The 16,933-nt window shown below is 36.7% G+C and overlaps 2 protein-coding genes across 2 annotated transcripts; one reads left to right on the top strand and one right to left on the bottom strand.

The window, feature by feature from the left end:
* Positions 1-349: 349 nt before the first annotated feature.
* LOC107010270 (tetratricopeptide repeat protein 5-like) lies at positions 350-6,394 on the top strand. Its single transcript, XM_015209520.2, has 13 exons — positions 350-984; positions 1,064-1,176; positions 1,248-1,358; positions 1,457-1,517; positions 1,998-2,087; positions 2,535-2,629; positions 2,770-2,823; positions 3,248-3,385; positions 4,552-4,657; positions 4,758-4,872; positions 5,012-5,081; positions 5,489-5,560; positions 6,028-6,394. The coding sequence occupies exons 1-13, from the start codon at positions 477-479 to the stop codon at positions 6,133-6,135; spliced, it is 1,641 nt and encodes a 546-aa protein (XP_015065006.1). The 5' UTR covers positions 350-476; the 3' UTR covers positions 6,136-6,394.
* Positions 6,395-16,068: 9,674 nt separating this feature from the next.
* Positions 16,069-16,672, bottom strand: LOC107010269 (histone H2B-like). Its single transcript, XM_015209519.2, has one exon. The coding sequence runs from the start codon at positions 16,602-16,604 to the stop codon at positions 16,185-16,187; it is 420 nt and encodes a 139-aa protein (XP_015065005.1). The 5' UTR covers positions 16,605-16,672; the 3' UTR covers positions 16,069-16,184.
* Between the last annotated feature and the right edge of the window lie 261 nt (positions 16,673-16,933).

The following is a 16,933-nucleotide window of genomic DNA, read 5'->3' as shown; positions in this document are numbered from 1 at the left end:
CCACCCCAAAAAAATAATAATTTTATTTTTATAAAATATTTTTAATTTCATAAATTATTTTTTATTCTAGTAAAAATAAAAGATGTCTCTCAAAAACATTTTTCATTCATAAATTAAACACTAAAAATAATTTTCGAAAAATATTTTTCTAGTTACCAACCAAACATGAAAAAAATAAGTCCAAAATCTACTTATTTTCCAGGAAAACATTTTCCTCCATACCAAACACACCCTAAATGAGTAATATTCACGTGGTTCTCAGAACTAGTAAATAAGTATGACATTCTAAACTTAAAACATTGATGGTGAAAAAGTGAATACAAAAAGTATTGGGGGTGGCAAAGTAATTTCTTAAAATAGCAACATGAAGAAAGTGTGATCCATCAGGATACTTATAAACAGAACTTCCCGCCCAAAAGTTGTAAACCGCCATTAACAAACTTTGCAGTTGAGCTTTCCAAAATCCACCATTGAAGATGACAACTCCAACTCGTCTAGAAGATCTAGAATCCGCCATTGAAGAAGTATCTACTCGTCTAAAAGATCTGAAATCCATCATTGAAGAAGTTTCTACTGATCAAAAAGATCTAAAATCCACCAGTGAAGAAGTTTCTACTCATCTAAAAGATCTAAAATCTGCCATTATAGAAGTTTCTACTCATCAAAAAGATCTAAAATCTGCCATTGAAGAAGTTTCTACTCATCTAAATGAATCGAATCCATCATTGAAGATGAGCACTCCAACTGAAGAGGTTTCTAGGGAGAAAGGACAAGTCTCTGCTGATCGAAAATCCAACATTGAACAAGTTCGTACTCATCTGAAAGAATCCAACTACGATCATTGGATTTCAACTGTGACTAAACTGGCGGAATGGCTCTACCGTTTCTGCGACCAGCATTTCCCGTCAACTACACAACAGAGAATCTCTGACATCGAGCGTCAAATTGATTTGTGCATCAAAGTCCTTGAGTCAGTTCCTCAAGGTATGGATCATCCAGAAGAAGAAAAAAACGTATTCAATTTAATTTTTGGAGTGAGTTTAAGTGGTATGAATTCGTGCAGAGAAGAGGGAATTAAGTCATGAAAGTTCGATGTTCGAGTATCTAAAAGGAAGGTTGTATAATGCAGTTCCTGATGTTTACAAGGAGAAAGCAGAGCGTTATCTAGTGAACGCGGTAAGTGAAAGAAGAATTACATATTTGAATTTGTTTTTGGTTTCTTTCTTACTGTTAACTTTATCTACCAGACTCAATTGAATCCGTTTCTGCTGGAAGCTTGGGATTGCCTCGCCCTCTGCGTTGCCAAGAAAGGGGATTACAAAAGAGCTAAAAACTGTTATAAGTTTGTCCTTAAAATGGTTATATTTTGCTGCTTCTTCAGTACTTAAGTTTTTTCTTCTCTGAACTTCAAACGCTCCCTTAATTTAATGGATTCTTCCTCTTTTATTTGATTTAGGGTGGAGAAAGTGCCAGAATTTTACGTCAAATTGCACACCTTGAACTGATAAATGCACGAGGTGAATGTAATTCTTCTGTTTTTTCTCGTTAATGTACTTTGTTCCAAGGAGAATCTCAAGCGTTTTATTTATATATCAAATGTTATTTGCTTAAATTGCAATAATTCAAAAACTTTAGTTTCCATCATTTGTTTTGTGTTTTAGACTCAGACTTAGCTGATTATAAAATTCGAAGTCATATTTGGGGAGTAAAGACATGCATGGCACAGAGAGATAATTTGCACACATTAAGTTGAAATTTGACATAGAAAGCAACAATGTGCAAAGGAATTTTGGCAGTCAGGGATTCTGATTTTTAATTGAATATGATTTCTAGCATTTCCAATTCAAAATCTTCATTTAACAAATCAAAGCAAATGTATGATACATTTTTCCACTCTCTCATAGTAACTCATGGAGAAAATTCAAAACATCTATACATGTACTTTTTACTAAGTGGCTGCTGCTGATCTGTTATCTGATTGTCTATCTACTTCATAGTTCCTGGAAATCCAGCCAAGCACGTTGACAAATGCATCAAATATGCCCAAAGGACACTCGCTCTGGATGACAAGGATGGAGGTTGTTTATGTAAGACTCCGAACAGAAATTAGCTAAAATAGGAACTGCTTTAATCACTTACATCTGAGATTCTATGATATTGTGTCATAAACATACCGCGCTTTAGCATTCTCAGCTTTGCCAATTTACTAAATGTTTACTTGGTGTTTGTCAATGATTGTGTTCACCCTTCACATATTTTATAGCTATAGTTAAGAAGTAGCATACAATTAAATTGAAGACAGATTAAGGTGCAGAAATTACATACTTCGGTACATGGAACCATGAAGTAGCATATGTGCAGTACGTGGAATTTTATAAAGTATATGTTATACTTATGAAAACATCCAAATGTCCTGCTTTACTATACAGTGTATGTTATAGTTAGATCTTTAACTAGTATCTGCACACAGTTTTAGCTATAATAAACATTTGATGAAAATCCAAGTCCTCCACTGAGCTTCATTTGGTTGGTAGATATCTTAGGATGTGCATATTTCACTTCCTTTCTTCTGAATGGAGGATGGGATCACAATAATCTTCAAGTGGCATTTGGGGAATACGAGAAAGCTGTAAGTTCTTACAATCTTGTTTCTGTATATTTATTTCCCTTTTATTTTAATATGAAATATATGTGTGCAGTATTAGCTCCCTGTAAGCCTGGTTTTTTTAAATACTCGGAAGTTTCTTCTCATTTTTAACCCTATTTCAGATGAAAATTGATGCAATGAAGTCAAGCCCATATCTTCAATACGACTATAGCACGGTAAGTTGTTGTAAAAACAACAACTGATTTTTCACTTATGAACTGTTGTATTATATATAGGATTTTTCAAAACACAAGGTTCTCAATTGTTGCTAATTATCACCATGTACTTTTATGATGGTGTTCTTAAAGAACAATAGTTGGAAAAACTAAATGATCTAAAGGTTGCAGAAAAGGCCTCTAAATAAGCTTGGTTCTCTCAGTGTTTGAGAATCATTAGGATCTATGTTGATATATAAAGATCCAGTGGAATGAAAGTTGGTGGACTAAAGGAAATATTCATGATTAGAAATAGAAGCATTCTCTCATAAAATATGACTTATACAGGTGAAGCACATATCATGATATCTTAAATATAGACTTCACTTTCCCCATTTCTAAAATTCAATGCCATGTTGGGCAAATTTGATATTTGTTTTCCCAGGTGACTAGATATCTGGAGAACTACAAGGAGTCCCTAATTGGATTTTCAGATGCTGTAGTAAAGAATCCTGCTAGTGATGCTTCACATCAAGTGAAAGTAACGCTCCAGCTTCTTAACAAATTAAAAGAATTACTCCAGGTAAGATTATTTGATTGTGGTTATTTTATATAAAGCATCCACAAGTCATATTATAATCCATTGCATTAAGAACGGCTTGGTTGATGACATTAGAATCATAAGGGAAGTGAATATGATCAAAGGTGCATTGTTTCTAGCAAATATACAAAGAGCAGGCCAGTGATAACTACTTACAAGAGGTACTGAAGGAGTCACATTCCTGCAATTGCACATCTGACCTGTCCAACTCCTGACTATGCACAGTGGAGTGCTTTGATGTATTCACACATACCTGTCTCTAGTATGGAACTCTAATTAATCACTAATTTCATCATCAGAGTTAACAAGGAAAGCTTTCTGGTTCCTGCTATAATATAATGTATGATGAAGTAGTCCTTTAAGATGGCTTCGGAGATAACCATTCATAATCTACAAAGTTCTGCTTTGACAACCTTTTGTTAACAAGTACTAAAGATAGCTAGGGAGGACGGATATAACATGAAATTTGGTTTTATGGTATGACAGGAAAACACCAAAAGATAAGTCATGCTTTTGATTTCTGAAATTGTCCTAATGTGTAGGCTTAAGGTGCAGTTGATTGAGTGATTCTCGGAATATTGCCAAACAAGTAGAGGCTAGGAAACTGCAATAGGCAGCTAAGATTATGTGGAATTAAGAGTTGTTTGGATAGAAATATTCAAGTTGGGTGTCTAAGTAATACTGTACTATGGCTACCCCAGAAAGCTTTGTAAAGTTTCTCCTACTTGGCGAAATTTTTTATGAATCCTTTTCACTTACTACAGCAAGAATAACAACATGCTCAGTGGAATCCCACTAAGTGGGATCTAGGGAGGGTAGAGTGTACAGACCTTGCCACCACAATAGTTGCAAAAGGTACTCATGCACAATAAAGAAAAGGAGATGAGGTACTGACCATATCTTGTGTCCTTCAAATAGTCCAATTTATTTGTGCAATGTGTTAACTGATCAGGAGCATAGCCCTGTATTGACTGAGTGGTGCATGAGGTACATTTTTGAATTTTTTCAAGCAACGGGAAAGTTATGATATAGTCATTAAAAAATACCTTGAGATTCTCAGTCGTTAAATACTTTCTTCTTTTGAAGCTTTTAACACATTATGAATGAGGTTGTGAAGTGCATTTGAATTATGTGATCCTGCTTTTCAGGGTAAGCATAAAGACAAGAGTAAGGGGAAGAATAAGAGAAAGAGTAAGCGAAAGAGTACGGAAACAAGCTTGTCTTCCCTGATCCAATCACTTGCTAATATTGAATGTAAGGCTTTCCATTCTTTTTAGATATTTAACTGTAAACAATGAGGAATATGATTGAGCTATTTATCTATTAGTTGAGGTAATAGAGTGCTTTCTGGCAGTGAATCCTTCATACAAGAGAGCAACCGTGGATCTCTTAACTGAAGGCCATAACAAACAGATTGAGGTTATAGCAGCTGTACGGTGCTTAGTTAAGTATGAGTATAAAGCTCCATTGTAAGTTACTTCATCTTGGAGGAACCTACACGAGTTTATCAGTATCAGCATTTCCTTTAAAAGTGAAAGTTACACTTGTCTGTGCAGCCCTGCTTTATGCTTAAATACTTATTTTTCAATGTGTACTCTTATTCTACAGATACTATATGCTTTGTGACTCTGATGAGAACAGTTTTGTACTTGCAGTGTTCGGCATACAGAAGGAAGCAGTAAGCACTACTTTATGATGTTTAATTGTTTCTTAGTACATTTATCCATTAAGCTCGTACTTCCTAGAAAAAGGTGGTCTATTGAAGTATAGTATCTAAGAGAAACCGAGATAAGAAAATCAAACAAATAAATTTCAGATATTGACACGTCAGTCTGCTGCTAAACTGCTACAGCACTACATGCCTAATAAATAAGCGAAGGATCTTTCCTCTCCAAGTACTGCTGTTAAGGATCTTTGTTAAATAAGAAGATGAAAATAACATAAACGGAGCTTCTTTTAGGAAACGCATGCTCTATGAAAAGTTGATACTGCAAGGACAAAAAGAAACAAAAAGGAATAGAAGTGAAAAATGACATAGGAACTAGATTTTCACATCATTACTTAACAAACTTTTCTTTTTGACAGATTAAACAAGGAGATCAGGTCACACTATTGGATCCCATTTGCAAATTTGTTGATTTTGAATGGGAAGGAAAGGTAAACTTGTTATAATATCTATAGTACTTCAGATGCAATGCTATTACAAATATCATTTTTCCTTCTATATCACGTTTTTTCTTTTCCTGTAAGCACCACATATTAGATGTGTTCTATTAGTTTATACCCCTTTATTTTGTGTAAAGAGTCCACCTTATAACACGTCAAGGCAGGGTGCACTTGAGCCTCTAGCAGTGGTAATTTGGTGTCAATAGGGAGTTAATCTTCCCTTTTCTTGGTTATAACTGATTGGAAGCAGAGCGGTCTTCCTTAAACAGAAAGATGAAGTCATTTCTTGCTATATCTGAATTAAAGTTTCCAAATGAATTAAGGTGGCTACTTTTGGGATGTTGAGTAATTGGATGAAAAATGATATTGTCAATCATTTGCCTTGCTCGTGTGATTTATAATAATCTGCCAGCCAAATTTTGTCACTCCTCGCTAATACATTGTTATTTCTACTGCAGCACTATGAATTCAAGTCTGTGCGAGTTAATCTTCTGGAACAAGTCCTTGTAAATGGAAATCCCCTGCCTCCTAGTTCTGCCATGCGTGACTCAATTATGCAGAACTGAGGGTAAAATACTCGTCTATTAAGCAGGTGTGGGAACATTAAATGAGATAAACTCTACTGGCCGTGTATTTTTTTTTTTCAATCTGATCTGACAGTGTCATTTCCTTGAGATGATATATTTCTTTGATATTGGACATAGATGACTAGTATAAAGTGAAACTTGTGTTCACTTTTGTAGTTCTTCCGTCAAATCCTATTGTTTGTAGTACTGTCCTGCTATGTTTTGCACTACTGTCTTTTAATTGAAACTTGGAGTTATACTTGTTCTGTCTAACTCAAAGACATCGATCTGCAAGGATAAAATATAACAACTTCTACAAAAAGTTGGAATTGATTAATGAACTTGTATCATTCATACATTTGGACTATTTCTACCTTCTAATGCGACTTTGACAAATGAGTACAACTTGTGCAAAAAATGAGTCAATAACATATCTCCAATAAATCAGAAGGAAAAGCACAACACATTAATTGTAGTGATCATTTACATAAATTGGTACTTCATTATTGTGAAATTAGGTCTAAGGCCTAACTCACACCCCAAAAGCTAGCTCAAAGGGAGGAGGATTGTCCAAGCCTTATAAAGAGTCCACCCATCTCATTAATCACCGATGTGGGACTTTTTGCCATTCTTTAACACCCCACCTCACGCCCAGTGCTTAGCAATCTGGTGCGTGGGCAATTTTAATTTTGGGGACCCCAACAGCGGGTGAGACGGGCCCTGCTCTGATACCATGTGAAATTAGGTCTTAGGCCTAACTCACACCCCAAAAGCTAGCTCAAAGGGAGGAGGATTGTCCAAGCCTTATAAAGAGTCCCCCCATCTCATTAATCACCGATGTGGGACTTTTTGCCATTCTTTAACACCCCACCTCACGCCCAGTGCTTAGCAACCTGGTGCGTGGGCAATTTTAATTTTGGGGACCCCAACAGCGGGTGAGACGGGCCCTGCTCTGATACCATGTGAAATTAGGTCTTAGGCCTAACTCACACCCCAAAAGCTAGCTCAAAGGGAGGAGGATTGTCCAAGCCTTATAAAGAGTCCCCCCATCTCATTAATCACCGATGTGGGACTTTTTGCCATTCTTTAACACCCCACCTCACGCCCAGTGCTTAGCAACCTGGTGCGTGGGCAATTTTAATTTTGGGGACCCCAACAGCGGGTGAGACGGGCCCTGCTCTGATACCATGTGAAATTAGGTCTTAGGCCTAACTCACACCCCAAAAGCTAGCTCAAAGGGAGGAGGATTGTCCAAGCCTTATAAAGAGTCCCCCCATCTCATTAATCACCGATGTGGGACTTTTTGCCATTCTTTAACACCCCACCTCACGCCCAGTGCTTAGCAACCTGGTGCGTGGGCAATTTTAATTTTGGGGACCCCAACAGCGGGTGAGACGGGCCCTGCTCTGATACCATGTGAAATTAGGTCTTAGGCCTAACTCACACCCCAAAAGCTAGCTCAAAGGGAGGAGGATTGTCCAAGCCTTATAAAGAGTCCCCCCATCTCATTAATCACCGATGTGGGACTTTTTGCCATTCTTTAACACCCCACCTCACGCCCAGTGCTTAGCAACCTGGTGCGTGGGCAATTTTAATTTTGGGGACCCCAACAGCGGGTGAGACGGGCCCTGCTCTGATACCATGTGAAATTAGGTCTTAGGCCTAACTCACACCCCAAAAGCTAGCTCAAAGGGAGGAGGATTGTCCAAGCCTTATAAAGAGTCCCCCCATCTCATTAATCACCGATGTGGGACTTTTTGCCATTCTTTAACACCCCACCTCACGCCCAGTGCTTAGCAACCTGGTGCGTGGGCAATTTTAATTTTGGGGACCCCAACAGCGGGTGAGACGGGCCCTGCTCTGATACCATGTGAAATTAGGTCTTAGGCCTAACTCACACCCCAAAAGCTAGCTCAAAGGGAGGAGGATTGTCCAAGCCTTATAAAGAGTCCCCCCATCTCATTAATCACCGATGTGGGACTTTTTGCCATTCTTTAACACCCCACCTCACGCCCAGTGCTTAGCAACCTGGTGCGTGGGCAATTTTAATTTTGGGGACCCCAACAGCGGGTGAGACGGGCCCTGCTCTGATACCATGTGAAATTAGGTCTTAGGCCTAACTCACACCCCAAAAGCTAGCTCAAAGGGAGGAGGATTGTCCAAGCCTTATAAAGAGTCCCCCCATCTCATTAATCACCGATGTGGGACTTTTTGCCATTCTTTAACACCCCACCTCACGCCCAGTGCTTAGCAACCTGGTGCGTGGGCAATTTTAATTTTGGGGACCCCAACAGCGGGTGAGACGGGCCCTGCTCTGATACCATGTGAAATTAGGTCTTAGGCCTAACTCACACCCCAAAAGCTAGCTCAAAGGGAGGAGGATTGTCCAAGCCTTATAAAGAGTCCCCCCATCTCATTAATCACCGATGTGGGACTTTTTGCCATTCTTTAACACCCCACCTCACGCCCAGTGCTTAGCAACCTGGTGCGTGGGCAATTTTAATTTTGGGGACCCCAACAGCGGGTGAGACGGGCCCTGCTCTGATACCATGTGAAATTAGGTCTTAGGCCTAACTCACACCCCAAAAGCTAGCTCAAAGGTAGGAGGATTGCCCACATCGGTGATTAATGAGATGGGTGGACTCTTTATAAGGCTTGGGCAATCCTCCTCCCTTTGAGCTAGCTTTTGGGTGTGAGTTAGGCCTTAGACCTAATTTCACATGGTATCAGAGCAGGTTCCGTCTCACCCGATGTTGGGGTCCCCAAAATTAAAAATTGCCAACGCACCAGATGTTAAGCACTGGGCGTGAGGTGGGGTGTTAAAGAATGACAAAAGTCCCACATCGGTGATTAATGAGATGGGTGGACTCCTTATAAGGCTTGGGCAATCCTCCTCCCTTTGAGCTAGCTTTTGGGGTGTGAGTTAGGCCTAAGACCTAATTTCACAATTATTGTTGCGGTTTAGCAAGTGTGAATGGGAAAAGAAAAAAAAATATGAAAAGTGAGGGAACTATTTTGGAGGATAAATGAAAAGTCATTTGCAAAGTGCAAATGAAAAGTCATTTCTCCCATATCGGCAAAAAAAAGGGAAATTGTTGTCCTTGTATAAGGAAACACTTCCATTACTTCTTAAAGAGCTAAGAAGAAGATGCTCCCTCGCGCCGTCGTCGTTGCTCGGCTTTGGATTGATTGATAAATTTTTTGGACAAAATTTATTTAATCAGTGTTTGTTAAATCAAATAAATCCTGTTAATATTATCTCTTATAATTTGCGGGTAACTGTAACATTCCGAAAAGTTGTTACTCTTTTCGAAAAGTCATTACTTTCCGAAAAGCCGTTATTTCCTGACAGACACATTTTTTTGAAAAGTTGTTATTTTTTCCAAAAGACACAACTTTTTGGATAAAACGGGTCTGAACAGACACGTTTCTTGCTGAAAATGGCTATAAAAGGAAGTCAATTTAAGATTTTTCAAACACTGAAATTTTCCTTCTCTGCATATATATTTTCTCTCAAATAAATCAAAGTGTCGATCGACTGAGTCTGTGTGACTTGTTGCTGTTCTGAAGTTCGCTGAAGTTAAAGAAATTTGAGGTACCGCTATTTCTTTAACAGGTTTAATCCGTTTTATCTTGTGAGAAATTAATCCATAACCTTGGGTACAGTGAGGGGATTAAATTTCTTAAGGACACACAGTAGTTTCTGTGGACTCGGATTACTGCTTGTATTTTATGTATTTTCTGTTTCATCTTATTTATGTTTCTGTTTATTGTTTAACCTTATAAATACAGTATAACAATCTTAAGAAATTTATAAAAAGTTTCTGTATTTGAGATTTCTGGAGATTAAAACCTTTGTGGTTTTTTACTCTGCTTGAATTTTTAAAATTCATTCGATCAACGATTAAAAGAACATAAAAATTTTATCGTTAAATCAGAAACAGTTTGTGTAAAGATTTGTTCTTTACTGTTAGTATTTCAAATACTTAACGTATCTTTCATTTGTGACAGAAAAAAAATGACTAATTCAAGTCAAACAAATGTTGGAACAGTAAGTGTTGCAACAGTAAGTGCTGCAACAACATCGCTTGCACATAATCGTTCAAATGCTGCCTTAGCGCCGGCTGAGAAACCTGCAAAGTTTTCTGGAGTCGACTTTAAGAGATGGCAGCAAAAGATATTCTTTTATCTCAATACGTTGAGTCTGCAGAAGTTCATTAATGAGAATGTTCTTGTTATGTCAGATGAAACTCCGCCTGATGAACGATTCTTGGTAACAGAAGCATGGACACACTCAGATTTTTAGTGTAAAATTATATTATGAGTGGTCTGCAAGATGATCTGTACAATGTGTCCAGCAATGTCAAAACATCAAAAGAACTCTGGGATGCTTTAGAAAAGAAGTACAAAACAGAAGATGCCGAAATGAAGAAATTCATTGTGGCAAAATTTCTGGACTATAAGATGATAGACAGTAAGACCGTCGTCACCCAAGTTCAAGAATTGCAGGTCATAGTCCATGATCTCCTTGCTGAAGGTATAAATTTATTTAATGCCTATGTTAGAAATATTAAGTTTTCCCTTAACACTCACATAATTTTTAATGTAGGATTGATTGTGAATGATGCCTTTCAAGTGGCTGCAATTATTGAAAAGTTACCTCAATTGTGGAAAGACTTCAAAAACTACTTGAAACACAAACGCAAGGAGATGACTGTTGAAGATCTCATAGTAAGGTTGAGAATCGAAGAGGATAATAAGGTTGCATAAAAGAGGTCACATGGTAATTCAGCAATATTTGGAGTAAATTTTGTTGAAGAAGATCCCACAAAATTAAAGAAAAGAAAGAAAGCATCTGGTCCAAAAAGAAATCCTCCTAAGAAGAAATTCAATGGAAACTGCTTCAACTGTGGTAAACATGGTCATAGGGCTACTGAATGCCGGGGTCCTAAGAAGGACAAGAAAAAGAAGGATCAAGCAAACTTGACTGAATTCAAAGGAGAAATGGACGATCTCTGTGCAATGCTTTCAAAATGTAACTTGGTTGGAAATCCAAGAGAATGGTGGATATATTCTGGTGCCTCATGCCATGTTTGTGCCAACAAAGAATTATTTTCATCATATACTCCAGCACTTACATATGAGAAGTTGTTTATGGAAAACTCCGCTGTTGCAAAGGTGAAAAAAACTGGCAAAGTCCTATTAAAAATGACATCAGGCAAGGTGGTGACTTTGAATAGGGTCTCATATGTTCCAGAATTGAGAAAGAATTTAGTTTCAATTCCAGTTCTGACCAAGAATGGATTAAATGTGTATTTGTTTCTGATAAAGTAGTAGTAAGCAAAAATGATATGTATGTAGGAAAAGGCTACCTTAGTGATGGCCTTTTCAAACTCAATGTAATTGCAGTTGATATGAATAAAGATTTTGCTTCTTCTTACTTGCTTGAGTCTAAATGTTTATGGCATGAACGTTTGGGACACGTTAATAACAAAACCTTGCGAAAACTGATTAACTTAAATATTTTACCGAAATTTAAGTGCAATAAATCAAAATGTCAAATTTGTGTTGAATCTAAGTATGCTAAGCATCCTTATAAATCTGTTGAAAGGAATTCAAATCCTTTAGAATTGATTCACACTGATATTTGTGACATGAAGTCAACACCATCACGTGGTGGGAAAAAGTATTTCATAACTTTCATTGACGATTGCACTAGATATTGTTATGTCTATTTGCTAAATGGTAAGGATGAAATGATAGATGCATTTAGGCAATATAAAACTGAAGTTGAAAATCAGTTAGATAAAAAGATTAAAATGATCAGAAGTGATAGAGGTGGAGAATATGAATCTTCATTTGCAGAAATATGTTTAGAAAATGGAATAATCCATCAAACTACTGCTCCCTACACTCCTCAGTCTAATGGAATTGCAGAAAGAAAAAATCGTACTTTAAAAGAAATGATAAATGCATTACATATAAGTTCAGGTTTACCACAGAACTTGTGGGGGGAAGCTATCCTTACAGCAAATCAAATACTTAACAGAGTGCCTCACTCAAAGATAAATGTAATTCCATATGAGAAATGGAAAGGTAGAAAACCCAACTTGAAATATTTCAAAGTGTGGGGGTGTCTAGCCAAAGTCCAAGTTTCTATACCTAAGAGGGTAAAAATAGGGCCTAAGACTGTGGATTGTGTATTCATTGGATATGCCACAAACAATAAGGCATGTCGATTTTTGGTTTATAAGTCCGGACATTCGGATATTCATGATAATACAGTAATGGAATCAGATAGTGCTGAATTTTTTGAACATATATACCCGTATAAAACTAGACTTGAGTCATCTAGTGGGGGATCTAAACAACCAAGAGAAGAACCAAAAGAGAATGAACATAATGAAGAAAGTCCAAGACGCAGTAAACGTCAAAGAACATCTACTTCATTTGGATTAGATTTTGTAACATTTCTTCTTGAAAGTGAGCCTCAAACATTCAAGGAAGCAATGTTGTCTAGCGACTCAACCTCTTGGAAGGAGGCTGTTAATAGTGAAATTGAATCAATCTTAAGCAATCATACTTGGGAGTTGGTTGATCTTCCTCCAGGGAACAAACCCTTGGGTTCAAAATGGATCTTTAAAAGGAAGATGAAAGACGATGGAACTATTGACAAATATAAAGCAAGACTTGTTGTCAAAGGTTTTAGACAAAAAGAAGGTCTTGATTATTTTGACACATACTCACCAGTGACTAGGATTACATCAATTCGGATGTTAATTGCACTAGCTGCAGTATACGGTCTTGAAATTCATCAAATGGATGTGAAAACAGCCTTCTTAAATGGAGAGCTTGAAGAGGAAATTTACATAGAACAGCCTGAGGGTTTTGTAGTTCCTGGTAAAGAAAAGAAAGTGTGCAAACTTATTAAGTCACTTTATGGACTAAAACAAGCACCAAAACAATGGCATGCAAAGTTTGATCAAACCATGTTGTCAAATAAATTTATGATCAATGAATGTGATAAATGTGTCTACATTAAAGATACTCCAAATCAGGAAGTCATTTTATGCCTATATGTAGATGTCATGCTTATAATGAGCAAAGACATTGCTAATATAAAAGCTACAAAGCGTATGCTCGCTAGTAAGTTTGATATGAAAGATTTAGGAGTTGCTGATGTGATATTAGGAATTAAAATTCTTAAAACTCCTAACGGTCTAGCATTGTCTCAAACTCATTATATTCAAAAGATACTTGAAAAATTCAAATTTTTGAATTTTAAAAGAAAAAGACTCCAATTGATGTAAACCTTCATCTTGCAAATAATAAAGGTGAAAGTCAGTCTCAATTGGACTATGCTAGCGTATTGGGAAGCTTAATGTATGTCATGATTTGTACACGACCAGACATAGCTTGCGCTATCAGTAAACTGAGTCGATACACAAGTAATCCTAATCAAAGTCATTAGTTTGCAATGAAGAGAGTTTTGGGATACTTAGATGACACTCAAAACTATGCTTTACATTACCACAAATATCTAGTCGTTCTTGAAGGATATAGTGATGTAAATTGGATTACTGGGTCAACTGAAACAAAACCCACAGGTGAATACGTTTTTACTATTGGTGGAGGAGCAATATCTTGGAAATCATCCAAACAAACATGTATAGCTCGCTCTACAATTGAGTCTGAATTCATTGCTTTAGACAAGACAGGTGAAGAAGCTAAATGGCTCCGAAATTTCTTAGAAGATTTTTCATTTTGGCTCAAACCAATGGCCCCTATATGCATACATTGTGATAGTCAACCTGCAATAGGAAGGGCTGAAAGCATTATGTATAACGGCAAGTCTCGTCACATAAGACGAAGACATAACTCTGTGAGACAACTACTCTCTAGTGGAATTATCACAATTGACTATGTGAAGTCAAAAGATAATGTGTCGGATCCAGTTACAAAAGGCCTAAATAGAGAAAGAGTTGAGAAATCATCGACGGGAATGGGACTATGGCCGAGAACAAGTCATCGTGGAGGTAACTCTACCTAGAAGACTGGAGATCCCAAGATCTAGGTTCAAGGAGATAAAACAAAGTCATTGATGACGGTTCAACATTGTCAAGGGAAAAAATTATTATTATTTTAAGGTCCATTCTCATGATGAGACAATGTTTAGTAATCAGGATAAAGACACAAGTACTTTTTAATGGTTTCTAAGTTTGATACAGGGAATATCAAATGGTGTATCTATGGGATAACACATTTAGAAATCACTTTTATGTAAGTGTGAAGTGTAAGTTGCTTCAAGGAGAATCCGCTAAGGTCAGTTCTTTAAACACTTACTATCCAAGATGTGTTCATGGCTAAAACGAACAAAACAATGAGAACTAAGAACAATTCAAGGGTTGATTGTGTGACATGTGTTGTCTAGGTATACACCAAAGCTCGACGGTTCAAAGATATCAAATCTACCGATTGACCGAGTATATCCGATATATGTTCACTACGAAAAGTTTAAAGGGAAACCTACTTATCCAGATGCGATTAACCTTTACCTACAAGACACACAAGTTTTTTCATGCATATGTTTTAACAATAGCCTTCCCCATTCATGTGGGGGATTGTTGCGGTTTAGCAAGTGTGAATGGAAAAAGAAAAGAAAAAATATGAAAAGTGAGGGAACTATTTTGGGGGGAAAATGAAAAGTCATTTGCAAAGTGCAAATGAAAAGTCATTTCTCCCATATCGGCAAAAGAATGGGAAATTGTTGTCCTTATGTAAGGAAAGATTTCTATTACTTCTTAAAGAGCTAAGAAGAAGATGCTCCCTCGCGCCGTCGTCGTCGCTCGCTCGGCTTTGGATTTGGATTTGGATTTGTCAAATGATGTGATTGATAAATTTTTTGGACAAAATTTATTTAATCAGTGTTTGTTAAATCAAATAAATTCTGTTAATATTATCTCTTATAAATTTGCGGGTAACGGTAACATTCCGAAAAGCCGTTATTTCCTGACAGACACATTTTTTCAAAAAGTTGTTATTTTTTCCAAAAGACACAACTTTTTAGAAAAACGGGTCTGAACAGATTTCTCCGAACAGACATGTTTCTTGCTGAAAATGGCTATAAAAGGAAGTCAATTTAAGATTTTTCAAACATTGAAATTTTCCTTCTCTGCATATATATTTCCTCTCAAATAAATCAAAGTATCGATCGACTGAGTCTGGGTGACTTGTTGCTGTTCTGAAGTTCGCTGAAGTTAAAGAAATTTGAGGTATCGCTATTTCTTTAACAGGTTTAATCCGTTTTATCTTGGGAGAAATTAATCCATAACCTTGGGTACAGTGAGGGAATTAAATTTCTCAAGGACACACAGTAATTTCTGTGAACTCGGATTACTGCTTGTATTTTATGTATTTTCTGCTTCATCTTATTTCTATTTCTGTTTATTGATTAACCTTATAAATACAGATTATTATAACAATTATTTCAAATTATTATTCTTATACATAGGACTCGATATATGAAAAATACCCCTAAAACTGAATGACCATTTTGTTGCTTTTGTTATTAATATAACAGTTCACATCCACCCTTTTTTAACAGCTAATATTTCCATAGTCTAAACTTCTAACTAATGCCCAATTTATTTATAGTCCTAATTACCTAATTGAATTTGGGCATTTGGCTACATGGATATATAGCCTTTAAAACATACCAAACAAATGATAAATATTTTGTTGAACTTCTGGATAGTTTTAAATTTATTGTTTCGTGATGGTAGGTTGCTGTAACATAAGCCTTATTCATACTATTACTCTATGTCTGTAATACTTATTAATTATAATATTATTTTTTTTCAAAACTCTATTTATAACTTTTTAGTAGCTTTGTCTTCTTTTTTTTTTGTACCTTTGCATAGCATATAGTATCAATTATCAAGAGTAGCATCAAATCTATTTTATATTCAATTTTTCTGTTCTTTACATCTCCAAAACGCTAACTGAAATCATAAACCCAACAAAAAATCAATACAAAACTGAACACATATCTAAGAGCTAGTGAATTTGGTAACCGCCTTAGTACCCTCAGAAACGGCATGCTTAGCCAATTCACCGGGAAGGACCAATCGTACAGCAGTCTGAATCTCCCGAGAAGTGATGGTGGGCTTTTTGTTGTACCTAGCAAGCTTAGAAGATTCCTGAGCAAGCTTCTCGAAGATATCGTTGATGAAGCTGTTCATGATACCCATAGCCTTGCTTGATATCCCTATATCTGGATGAACCTGTTTCAACACCTTGAAGATGTAGATCTTGTAAGTCTCGATTGACTTCTTCGACCTCTTCTTCTTCTTGTCTCCGGCAGCAGCGGCGCCGCCGTCCTTAGGCAGCTTCTTGCCGGCCTTTGATTTCTCAGCGACGGCAGCATGGGCCTTCTTCTCTGCGGGTTTCTTCTCTGCCTTTGGTGCCATCGAAGGGAATTTCAGAAATTAGTAACAAATGGAGGGCTTTTGAGTTTAAATTTTGTGAATTGAAAGAGATGAAGAGATTTATTATATATGAGTCAGGGCTAGCTGTTCATTGGTTACTTTTAAATGACGCGGATCGTGAAATTGAAGTTTGAACCGTTAGATGTTATAATCAATCAACGGTGGAGATTAAAGTTGCACTCTTTTTTAATTACTCTATTTATTTTCATATTAAAAGTGATGAATTATTGGATTTTGTTTCCATGTTAGAAATACTCCTTTCATTTCAAAGTAGGTGAATCATTAGACTCTTTTTCATAGTAAATAGTTAA

The sequence above is a fragment of the Solanum pennellii genome, chromosome 2 (assembly GCF_001406875.1).
Source record: "Solanum pennellii chromosome 2, SPENNV200".
NCBI lineage: Eukaryota > Viridiplantae > Streptophyta > Magnoliopsida > Solanales > Solanaceae > Solanum > Solanum pennellii.
The sequence above is the reverse complement of the archived record's forward strand: the minus strand, read 5'-3'. Positions and strand labels throughout refer to the sequence as shown.